Source organism: Mytilus edulis, chromosome 10 (assembly GCF_963676685.1).
Source record: "Mytilus edulis chromosome 10, xbMytEdul2.2, whole genome shotgun sequence".
NCBI classification, from domain to species: domain Eukaryota; kingdom Metazoa; phylum Mollusca; class Bivalvia; order Mytilida; family Mytilidae; genus Mytilus; species Mytilus edulis.
Window position 1 is genome coordinate 21192081 of NC_092353.1, and position 13215 is coordinate 21205295.

General features: G+C 34.0%; 1 protein-coding gene across 1 annotated transcript; it reads left to right on the top strand.

Annotated features, from left to right (window-relative positions):
• The first annotated feature begins 624 nt into the window (after positions 1-624).
• Positions 625-5350, top strand: LOC139490613 (cystatin-B-like). The gene is made up of 3 exons (XM_071277505.1): positions 625-828; positions 3636-3737; positions 5073-5350. Exons 1-3 carry the CDS (start codon positions 763-765, stop codon positions 5199-5201), a joined length of 297 nt encoding a protein of 98 aa, XP_071133606.1. The 5' UTR covers positions 625-762; the 3' UTR covers positions 5202-5350.
• The last annotated feature ends 7865 nt before the right edge of the window (positions 5351-13215 follow it).

A 13215-nucleotide genomic window follows, 5' to 3' on the forward strand; every position in this document is an offset into this window, starting at 1 on the left:
CGGCTTGTATATATATGACTCTCTAGTAAATTTATAAAAATTATGCAGGACATATATGATCCGATACTACCAACGACATAACTTATTTTCTTAAAGAAATATGAAAACTTAAGGTTATTCTCAGGTTTAAATCACAAGTAAAAACGCAGGCAAAAACATAACGGTTCGCTCAAACGTATTACCATTTCTTTGCGTAAACGTTATCACTGTCATATTGAAGACTCATTGAAATTCCACACGCAAATGTAAGTCGCACTGTATTTTGTGTTTGTTAACCTGATTACTCAATCATCGTAGAGATAAAAATTGGCTAAGATAAGGGACGACATAATGAAGGCTAGAGTTGTGCACCTACGGTTTAATAACAAATCCAACAAAAATTGATTTCAAGTTTATATGATAAGTTGTTGTGTTATGCTGTCAAAAAATGATTTGTGGTATTGCACATAAACCTTTATGCGGTAAAAGTGTAATATATTAACGTAAGAATACAGAATTAATGTAAACTGGTAATATACTTTTTTATTGTCATGGCTTTGTTCAAATAGAACAGTATTGTTTGATAGATTATAAGAGTATGATATTTTTTTTTATAACAGCATTTAATTTGGTAAGGTTTGACCTATAACCTTATAACCAACACAGAAGTCCATCACATGATTTGTTTTGATGAATCAGATCCATTAGCTTACCTGGGTGCGCGAGTGTAATTAAATTTTGAAAGTTTTCCTCATTTAACAGTAACAGGAGCAATACGTAGAAATGATGTGTGGCGGTCTTGGTAATATTGTTGATGCTGACGATGATGTGAAAGTACTAGTTGAACAGGTTAGAAGACATTTGGTTTCCTTTCTTCTTTAGTTACGGAAATTATACCATCAACTTTTTGTAAATGTAAATAGAAATCTATGAAATTTAAACACAAAGTTATAAGTTATTATAACCATAAAAAGAAGGTTGGGATTGGTTTTGGGGGTTATGGTCCAATCAGTTTAGGAATTAGGGGCCAAAAAGTGTCCCAAATAAGCATGTTTCTACTCTATCTATCTATCTTCCCGTCAAGGAGTGGACTCATATTTGAGTGTATATACTCCAGCGTGAGTGAACAGCTAAAAACCTTCAAGTATGTACAGCTAAAAAGAGATCTGTATGTACAGTTAAAAACGGTGCTGTAATTTAGATGTGGAGTAGTGTCGACACGCTGACATCTTGGATGGCGTGTCGAAAGTGTTCCACAGACGGGGAAGCTCGGATATCTGGAGGTATGTTGTTCCAGGATATGATGGTGGCTGGGATGAATGAATATTTAAAGCAGTCCAGTCTGGTCCTTATCTGTCTGATGTTATTTGACACGGAACCACGGGTTCTGGTATCATGATGGCTGAGCAGGTGGTGAACAGGAACTTCTACAATATGGTTTATTATCTTGTAGAACATGATGACTCTGCTCCTAGCTCTCCTATGTTCCAGTGGTTCCCAACCTAGTTGCTGAGTCATTTTAGTCACACAACCTGGTTCCCTCGAGAAAAAGTCCCCCATTACGAATCTAGCAGCCTGGCGTTGTACGTTTTCCAGTTGTTGGATTTGTTGTTGCTGGTAGGGATCCCAGACAGCGCTGGCGTACTCGAGGACGGGTCTTACTAAAGTTGTGTAGGCTTGACTTTTTACTTCCTGAGGACAACATCTGAGGTTCCTTCGCAGGAATCCAACAGATCTGGAGGCTTTGGCTGTGGTCTGGTTAATGTGCTCACGCCAAGACAGGTCCTTGCTGATGTATAAGCCAAGGTATTTCCCGCCTGGGACGCTTTCAAGGGTATGGCCATGCAGATGGTAATCGCATATGGTGGGTTTGCGTTTCTTGCTGATATGGATGGTGGTGCATTTTTGCGGGTGGAACGCCATTTGCCAATCATTTTCCCATTTTTCTAATTTATCAAGGTCGTCTTGTAGCTTGGTGGAATCGCTAGTGGATCGAATAGGACGATATAACAGGCAGTCATCAGCAAACAATTTCACGCTCGAGTTAACCGATTCAGGGAGGTCATTGATGAAGACAAGAAAGAGCAGGGGTCCCATTACTGTACCTTGTGGTACACCAGAAACTACCTCTGCTTCGTCTGACATTGTTCCCTCCACTAGAACATGTTGTTTCCTACTGTTCAGGAAGCTCTCCACCCATTTGAGAGTATAGTCACTGACTCCATAGTATTGGAGCTTATGGAGAAGTCGCTTGTGTGGCACCTTATCAAAGGCTTTGGCAAAGTCTAATAGTATTGCGTCGATTTGTTGGCCATCTGATAGTCCATTTGCCAGACAATAACTTGTGGAATGGTGTAAAATTATATCACAAGTTTCCATTCCACAACGGGATGGTTAGGATTGGCTTTTGGGGGAGGGGGGATATGGCTCAAACCGAATAGGATTTAGGGGCCACAAAAGGAGAAAATAAGGGTTTCCTTGTAAGTGGACAATTAAAAAAAAATACAAATTATAAGTTTGAATTACCTCCCTTACACTGCTTTTAGATTATAAATGTATAAAGAAATGTTGTATTGACTTGAGGTGATTGGCTGTCAATTTATTATTAGAAGTTACTATTTAAAAAAATGCTGATTAAGGAATATCTATTTTAAGCCATGATAATGTATGCCATTTTCTATTTTGAAACTTTTATGATTTATTTGAATGAGTAATTATGGTTGCAAACTCTATTGGAAATTTGAATTGAGATTATGACCATATTTTGAGGGAAATTTTTTTTTGGAAAAGAGGTTACTTCACAACAGTATAGTGTATTACTCAAAAGCAAAAAAAAATGGGGTAACGTTTTTTTTGGGGGTAGGGGGCAATTCGCAACAGCATAGTGTATTGCACAAAAGCAAAAAATTGAATATAAATTGTAATCCTATAACCAATTCATAGTTCTTATTATGTGTCAAATATTTAATTTCAATCCAAATTCAGACCTGTATCAAGCACGAATATTGTGTCCATTTTTGTCCCATCTGTTCAGGGTTGGACCTCTGTGGTCGTATCCAGCTGCCATCAGCAAAGCAATTTATTGGTTATTATCTTCAATATTATTATAGATGGAGATAAACTGTAAACAGCAATAATGTACAGCAAAGTAAGATCTACAAATAAGTCAACATGACCAAAATGGTCAATTGACCCTTTAAAGAGTTATTGCAAGAATGTTCAGTAAAGTAAGATCTACAAACACATCACCATCACCAAAACACAATTTTGTCATGACTTCAGTTCCTGTCTATAATGTGTGACTTTTGTTTTATATGCACATAGACTAAGGTGAGAGACACAGGCTCTTTAGAGCTCATAGTTTTTCTTTCTCCTCTGAAAGCATGTTCCATCATAATACAATGCAATGCTTAAAACAAGACATTGCTAAATAAAAGCAATCTATAAAGGAGTGTCAAAATTTAAACATGGATTCAATATTGTGAATAATTTTGATCATGCATGACAAAACATTCTCAGCTGAACTGAAACTGAAATTAATTCCCAATGATATTTTGCAAAAAATCTTTTATAATCATTATTGATTCATTAATGCCTTAGTACAAAAATAAGAGATTTTAACCTCAATATATTTACAAAGTTCTATTTTATTCCAGCTTACTGGTGCAGTAAATGAAAAGACAGGGAAAAATTATGGCAAACTGGCAGCCTTGAAATATGGTACACAAGTTGTAGCAGGGACCAACTACTTTGTAAAGGTAATTTTAAAGAATACTTTTGGTTTGTATTACTGGGGGGGGGGGGGGGGGGGGGGAGGGAGGTAATTGAAATAACAATACTTTAATAGACAAGTAGTTTTCATGTCATTATCCAAGATTCAGTACAACTACAAGGTCATCACCTGACATGACCGGTCATGCTAAAGACAAGATGTTGGTTCTGATAATTGTAGCAGTATTAATTAGTTCCTGGATAATTAGTATTATATAATTCAGTCTGGTGATTTATTTGTACTACTTTTCAAAATAGGTGATTCCCTAAGAAAGACAACTCTTACTTACAACATTTCTGGAAAAATGTCACTTGGATTAGTGATTTCTTAATCACTCATTTTAAAGTAAGTCCTCTGACTGAACAAGTATCTGTTAAATAAAGACAAGAATACATAATGTTGTATACTAGTTAAGTACATATTTCTGTATTTATATACCCCTGTCTGTCCATCCTTCCATGTTTATGTCTGATTGTCCCAATGAAGTCTACTTCATGAATTACAATCAGGTTTTTAAGGTTCATGTGGACCCTTTGGCTAAAATGGCTGCATTTTTACCCACAAAATTTACTCGAGTTACAGACAAACCTGCGCATCAATAAAAGTTTTAAGGCATAGAATGCCCTTGATAAACAAATTTCTAATGCATTGTATGATTTAATAAATTTAAAACTTAACTGAGGGGGGATAGGACCTTTACCGGGACTCCAGGATCAGGTTTTTTACGCTCGGGATTTCGGGATTGACCCTTTCGGGATCCGGGAATTCTTTTATCGAATTTCTGGACCTCAGGATTTGATGTTTTTAAAGCCCGGGATTTCGGGATTTCGTGTTTTTAAGCTCGGGATTTCGGGATCAGGACCCCTCCTACCCTCCCTCTTAACTGGATTTTGCAGTGCACTATTTTTCGTCCCTTCAGAAGATGATAGAATTAACAAACAGTTGAGTTTCACTTGATATGGTCCACAGTTTAAATCACCAATTATTGCCAGGTATCTATTGTCCTTGTATTGTCCAAATCAATCTATACAGTTCACTTCAATTATTACCTGTGGGGAAGATCTCAAACCTCTTTCCAACTTAATTTATTTTTTCACTTTCTGGAAAAATGAAAAAAAGTGCACTGTAAAATCCAGTAAAGTTTATAATTTTCTAAAACATAAAATATATTTGAATTTTATTTATCTAGGGCATGCTATGCCTTAAAACATTTCCAGATGCACAGGTTTTTCTGTACTTAGTGAAAATTTTAAGACAAAAAAGTCCACATGAACCTTAATAGCACAAACAGAATATCTTACATTTGTTTTGTATGTTTCAGGTAAAATCTGATGATGGTAGTATATTACATCTAAGGATATATCAACCACTACCCCATACCAACCAACCAGCAGAACTCCATAGTGTTCAGGAAAATAAATCAGAAGAAGAAACATTAACTTATTTTTAAGGATAATTATTTTTTGTTACTGGTAGATTATTTCCAATTGTTATTTTTATTTCAGATTCCTTTTTACATGATTTTTTGTAATGTACTTTTTTGCAATAATATACACCGGTTGCAGATACTCCTAGAACCACAATATACTTTATAAAACATTGTGTTTAATTTTATTTTTGTCGAGCCTGTGACTTCTGCAGAAAGCTTGACAGTGATTAAGCAATGTGTACAATCTTCTTATAAGCTTAATATTTCAGAAGGTAGAAGACCTGGATCATTCATACTTTGTATATAGATGTGTTATGTTATGAAGTTTCCTTCTGTCATATGTTTTTTTGTCCTTGACCTCATTTACATGGTTTATTGACTACTTAAAAAAAAGCTTTTTAGTATTCTTAATTTCTCTCTTATTAAGAGTAAAAGGATAACTATATTAAGTATTTGCGTACCTTTCAAAGTTCTCATGCCTGTCAGACAGTTTTCACTTGACCTCAACCTCGTTTCATAGACCAGTGAACAACTTTAAGTTTGTGATTAAGTCCATATCTCAGATACCGTAAGCAATAGGTCTTGTATATTTTGTATATGGAATGATTGTAAGGTGTACATGTCCAACCGTCATCTGACCTTGACATAATTTTCATGATTAAGTGGTTTTTGCCAAGTTTGTGTTTTTGGTCTGTTTTTTTACAGTATGCAATAAATCTGTAACCAAGAAATCCACAGTCTAAAACTAGGAGACTGATATGAGGATTCGGTCACAACTAAATGTTAAACCTAAATAACCATGCACCATAAACTAGCAGTAATACACAGAAGATTAATTCCACTTAGTATATAATTTATTTCCAAGACTGGAACTTGTCACCAAGCCTGTGACTTCCAAACTTATCTCTTTTACAATATAGTACAATATATATATATGAGAATTAAACAATAAGCTAAGATCAATTATTACATAATGTGTTGACAAATATAAACAAGTTATTATCCAGATAAAGAAAGATAAATAATTAATACAACTCTTTTAGCAATGTCTCTAATTTAAGAAGGATAAAGGATTAAGCCCTGAGGCATTATTGTCACTTTGATTGTAAAATGTCCATTATCAATTAGATATATATTAACTTATTGTCCAAGTAGAATATGTAATATAAAACATAATTAATGATAAATTCTTTGAGTCTCAACATTAACATTAAAAACCTAAACACATTTGAAAGTCATTTTAACTCTGTCATACATTTCTCCCTGTCCGACTAAAACATTTCCACATGTTTTTGAATAACACCTTAAATCTTAAGATGTATTTTTGGAAACACGAGATTTGCGTTTTGAATTCTTTGAACTTCTTTTGGTTGAATGTTTTTTATTTTGGTTTTGAATCAATTTGTCAACAATATCCATTGGAGACATACGTGTCTCTGTATTAAGTCTAGTTTCTTGTTTCTCGATGGTTGAATTTGCACATTGAACTGATGTCAGATGTTCCATTTTACTTTTTAGAGTCCTATTTTCATCCTCAAGTTTTGAAACTAATTTTAGATGAGTGTCACTTTGTTCTTCCAGCATTTTGTCCACATCTTTGTTCGTAATAAAATATGTTTCCTCACCGTCAGAATCAAACATTGTATTTTCTTCTTCGAACTCTTTATATTCCTCTAGTTCCTCTGATAGTTCACTGTTCTTTTTATACGACCGCAAATTTTGAAAAAATTTTCGTCGTATATTGCTATCACGTTGGCGTCTGCGTCGTCGTCGTCGTCGTCGTCATCGTCGTCGTCGTCGTCGTCGTCCGGCGTCCGAATACTTTTAGTTTTCGCACTCTAACTTTAGTAAAAGTGAATAGAAATCTATGAAATTTTAACACAAGGTTTATGACCATAAAAGGAAGGTTGGTATTGATTTTGGGAGTTTTGGTCCCAACATTTTAGGAATAAGGGGCCAAAAAGGGCCCAAATAAGCATTTTCTTGGTTTTCGCACCATAACTTTAGTTTAAGTTAATAGAAATCTATGAAATTTTGACACAAGGTTTATGACCACAAAAGAAAGATTGGGATTGATTTTGGGAGTTTTGGTTTCAATAGTTTAGGAATAAGGGGCCAATAAAGGGCCCAAATAAGCATTTTTCTTGGTTTTTGCACAATAACCTTAGGTTAAGTAAATGGAAATCTATGAAATTTAAACACAATGTTTATGACCACAAAAGGAAGGTTGGTATTTATTTTGGGAGTTTAGGACCCAACAGATTAGGAATTAGGGGCCAAAAAGGGACCCAAATAAGCATTTTTCTTGGTTTTCGCACTATAATGTTAGTATAAGTAAATACAAATCTATGAAATTTAAACACAAGGCTTATGACCATAAAAGGAAGGTTGGTATTGATTTTGGGAGTTTTGGTCCCAACAGTTTAGGAAAAAGGGGCCCAAAGGGTCCAAAATTAAACTTTGTTTGATTTCATCAAAATTGAATAATTGGGGTTCTTTGATATGCCGAATCTAACTGTATATGTAGATTCTCAACTTTTGGTCCCGTTTTCAAATTGGTCTACATTAAGGTCCAAAGGGTCCAAAATTAAACTTAGTTTGATTTTGACAAAAAATGAATCGGTTGGGTTCTTTGATATGTTGAATCTAAAAATGTACTTAGATTCTTGATTATTGAAGTTTTTTTGGTCCAGTTTTCAAATTGGTCTACATTAAGGTCCAAAGGGTCCAAAATTAAACTTTGTTTGATTTCATCAAAAATTGAATCCTTGGGGTTCTTTGATATGCCAAATCTAACTGTGTATGTAGATTCTTCATTTTTGGTCCTGTTTTCAAATTTCAAATTCTACATTAAAGTCCAAAGGGTCCAAAATTAAACTAAGTTTGATTTTAACAAAAATTGAATTCTTAGGCCTCTTTGATATGCTGAATCTAAACATGTACTTAGATTTTTGATTATGGGCCCAGTTTTCAAGTTGGTCCAAAACAGGATCTAAAATTATTATATTAAGTATTGTGCAATAGCAAGTCTTTTCAATTGCACAGTATTGTGCAATGGCAAGAAATATCCAATTGCACAATATTGTGAAATAGCAAATTTTTTTTTAATTAGAGTTATCTTTCTTTGTCCAGAATAGTAAGCAAGAAATATCCTATTTGTGCAATAGCAAGAATTTTTTTTAATTGGAGTTATCTTTCTTTGTCCAGAATCAACTTAAATCTTTGTTATATACAATATACAATGTATATACACTTTTTACTACCAACTGATAAATTTAAATAATCTTTACCATTCAGTGATAACAAGCAGTTTTTTTACATCTTAATATTTTATGATGTATTTAAATGAGTAGTTATTGTTGCAAACTCCATTAGAAATTTGAATTGATATCAGTTTTGAAAAAGGGAAACGGGGATGTGAAAAAAAAGGGGGGGGGGGGTAAATTTTTCTCATTTCAGATTTCATAAATAAAAAGAAAATTTCTTCAAACATTTTTTTGAGAGGATTAATATTCAACAGCATAGTGATTTGCTCAAAGGCAAAAAAAACCTTTTAAGTTCATTAGACCACATTCATTCTGTGTCAGAAACCTATGCTGTGTCAACTATTTAATTTTAGATTTAAAAAGTTTGAAGAAGAAATCTTTAATTGATTTGTAAAATCTTGGCATTTGTTTTGTGTAAAAAAAAACCATGTAATGTCAAAAATTTGATCACAATCCAAATTCAGAGCTGTATCATGCTTGAATGTTTTGTCCATACTTGCCCCAACTGTTCAGGGTTCGACCTCTGCGGTCGTATAAAGCTGCGCCCTGCGGAGCACCTGGTTTATAAGTTCTTCCAGTATTTGATTTGTTTCAGCTTCTGACTCTTTGTTTTGGTCTACAGTTATTGAGAGTTTTTCATTTTCCTGCTTTAAATCTGATGTTTGGTCAATGAATTTGGTAATTATTTGCCGAGCTTGAATTATTTCATTTACTAGTTTTTCTAATTGAGACTGTAGTTCATTCACACGATTTTGCTGGTCAATTTGATTATTCTTGTATTTCTGCTTAACATTTTTCAGTTCTGTTTTAATCACACATGTTACATCCAAATATTTTCCAAAATTTGCATCCTTTAAGTTCGAAAATGGTAGTTCACGACATATTTTCTTGTTCTGAATGTATGTGTCCATTCTCTTCTTGTCTCTTTGAATTTGCCTTCCAGACTTGTGATGACATTTCAATGCATTTAGTTCCAATTTCGGTTTATCACTAGTTTTGCACATCCTTGCATAATGTCCTATTTTCTTACACTTATAGCAACTCCTAGTTAATGAATAGCATACTTTATATAAATGTTTATTTCCACATCTTCCACATGTTGGCATTGTTGGTAGCTGGCAAGGAAAATAGTTCCATTGTCTCCACTGTGGTTGGAATGAGTAGTTCATATTGTCATTAAACGAAGTTTCTCTTCTTGGGGGGTAACTCGCTGTGCTGCTGAGGTTGCCGGAAAAGGCGGTCCTCGACCATGTGTAACCAAGAAATCCACAGTCTAAAACTAGGAGACTGATATGAGGATTTGGTCACAACTAAATGTTAAACCTGAATAACCATGCACCATAAACTAGCAGTAATACACAGAAGATAAATTCCACTTAGCATTTTGCTTAGTATATAATTTATTTCCAAGACTGGAACTTGTCACCAAGCCTGTGACTTCCAAACTTATCTCTTTTACAATATAGTACAATATATATATATGAGAATTAAACAATAAGCTAAGATCAATTATTACATAATGTGTTGACAAATATAAACAAGTTATTATCCAGATAAAGAAAGATAAATAATTAATACAACTCTTTTAGCAATGTCTCTAATTTAAGAAGGATAAAGGATTAAGCCCTGAGAGTGTTTGAAAATATTTTAAGATGTCTGGCAATTATCATCTGAGGTAATTTGCATGGTTCACTGGTCTATTTTAAGTTCTATTGGGTAAGTTTGTTTTTAAAAAAGTAACATATAAAAATAAGCAGATGACGTATGATTGCCAATGAGACATCTTAGCAACAGTGTTCAAATGATGTGGATGTTAGAAATTATAGACAAACCTATGACCTTCAACGAGTCGATGAGAAAAACTCTCATCATATAGTCTTCTATAAAATACAGGACAACAAATTGTGAAACAATTTAAACAATGAACCAAAGACAACCACTGATTTACAGGGTTTCGACTTAGGACAGCACATAAAGAATGTGGTGGAAACACGTTTGTGAGCACTCAACCCTGCCATAACCTTGGTTTATAGTGGTGTAACAGCACAACATAAGTTCAAGTTTAAAAATCTGTAGCAATTGGTTAAACTCCTAAGATCAGTACAAGGCACACAAACAAATAAAGTTAAAACAATAGAAACAAAGCACAGAAATAAGAGTACTTGCAGTTACTGAAAGCTAGTTCAAAACCAACTACAACTAATAAATAAATCAAACTTAGCACAAATTGTTGCCTATGCTCAAGGAGGTGTAGTGACCATAATGAATGTTCCTTAATTTTAGTTCCAACAAAGGTCACCAAGGACAGATCCAGCCATTTTCACAAAGGGAGGGGGGGTTAAAACTATATGTCCGCATTCAAATGCATTGAACGTCAAATACCCTGGATCCACCACTGGTCACAATGATATGTAAGAGTTTATAGCAGGATTAGTATCCAAATCAATGAAGAAATGTTTTACCAGCCTTTCTTGTCTTACCTTTTTGTTAATAATTATTACAGAATTTTAAATTGTCTCTAAGTTGTAGTCCTGCTTATCAATGAAGACTGGTATTACGTAACCTCTAAAATTTTGAGTTTTTTTGTTGTTGGATTTGGGTTACTGTATCTCTGGTATTCTCTTTTTCACTTTGAGCTTCTTTATTTCTACACAAATTATGGTTTCAAGTTAACATCAAAGTTTCAATCTTGTGTACTAAAAATGAGGATCATCTATTGCAGTGAGGCACATATAGATCAACAGTTGGACAATTTGACATATTCATACTTTTCATAAATCTACACAGATTTGATACTTCATAACCTTGAACGGAGGTGGAAATAAGGTGGTCTATTCCCGCCCTTTTCATAGCTTCCTATATGATAAATGCAAAGACTTTTGCCTTGGAACAACCTCCCTCTTTTTCATAATGATGGATCTGCAATATTAGAAGACGCATAATGAACAATCATACAAAATGTGATTCATACTCTTTTTGATACACACCAGATATCTTCACTTCCAAGAGGATGTGTTGCCATCTTCAACAACAGCCACTTTGCAATAATGTAGACATACAAATGTAAATACAGGCTGTACGGTGACTACAATAACCGTTAGTCATTTGGTCCCTGATGGAGTGTTGTCTAAGACTCTCATTGGCATTCATGCCACATCTTCTTATTTTTGTAAGATCTTAAAAGAATGAAATTAATTGCTGGAATCTTTTGTGTTTCTGATAAAAAAAAAAATCGTTTACAATTTCTTTATCTTATAACTCAGCCCAAAACATAACATAATTATATAAATTTGTAGATCTTGTCTAGAGGATCATTTTAACTGTTAAAAGTTTCTCTCTGTCTTCTACAGTTATAGCCCAAAACATAAAATGTGTCCAAAAAAGATCACTTAAGGCAAATAACTTCTAAAAGGAATCACTTCACAATTTTTCTATGTAGGTCTTGTCTTGCTAATCTCATTGGTTGTTTTTCTCTATATTTTATTGTAACAATTATAGCTAGATTGACCTATTTGTAGATCTTGACTAATTGATCATTTATGCTGTTTACAGTTTATATCTATCATCTATATTTAGTTCAAATCATAACCAGGTGCTCCGCAGGGCGCAGCTTTATACAACCCCAGTGGTTGAACCCTGAACAGTTGGGGCAAATTTGGTCACAATATTCAAGCTTGATTCTGTCTGCATTTGGATTGTGATCAAATTTTTGACATAATTTAGGTTTTTGTCCCAAAATTAATCTTGTCAAAGATCTAACAAATCTATTGCACAATACTGTGCAATTGAAGATTTCTTCTTGAAACTTTTCAAAATTCGAAATTTGAAAAATTTTGAAAAAAAGGAAGCCCTTCAAAAAATGGTAAACAAACCCCCCCCCCCCCTCCAACTTTTTGAAACCACCTTGGAGCAATAACCCTTAAACTCAATCCCATTCTTTCCATTGCAGGATTGAACCTTGTAGGAGTACAATTTCAGAGAGATCCATACACTTAAACACAAGTTATTGTCATGATTGTTTGGGAACAAGAAACATGCTTCTTTTTGGCCCTTTTTTGGCCCCTAATTCCAACATATTTTGGGCAATTAATCCAAGCCTCCCCTTTGTTATATGGTACATTGTGGTACAATTTCAGAGAGATCCATACAATTACACATAAGTTATTGTCTTGAAACTAGAAAAATGCTTGTTTTGACCCCTTTTTGGCCCTTAATTCCTAAACTTTGGCCCCATAACCCCTAAAATGAATCCAAACCTTCTACTTGTGGTTTTAAACATTGCAGTATGATTTCAGAGCAATTGAAATACTTCTACACAAGTTATTATCCTGAAACTAGAAAAATGCTTGTTTTGGGCCCTTAATTCCTAATTGGTTGGGACCTTCATCCCTAAAATCAATCCCAACCTTCCATTTGTGGTATTGAACCTTCTGAAAAAAAATTCATGAAGATCTATTCACTTAAACTAAAGTTATTATTCGGAAACCAATGTGTCTTCGGACGACGACGCAGACGACGACATCATACCATTATACGATCCCAAAATTTAAGCTATATTTTCTTTAGTCTAGCAACAAATTAAACTTCATTTAAGGGCAATAACTCCTAAATGGAGTTTACATTTTCGTCTATGCTTACCTATTTTCTATTTGGTCTGGCTGCTTGCAGTTTGTTAAATTTCCCTCATCTTATATCTAAATTAGTTTCATTTGTAAACCAACAAGGGAAACTTGTCAATAGCAGGAAACAAAACAGGAAAAATATATATA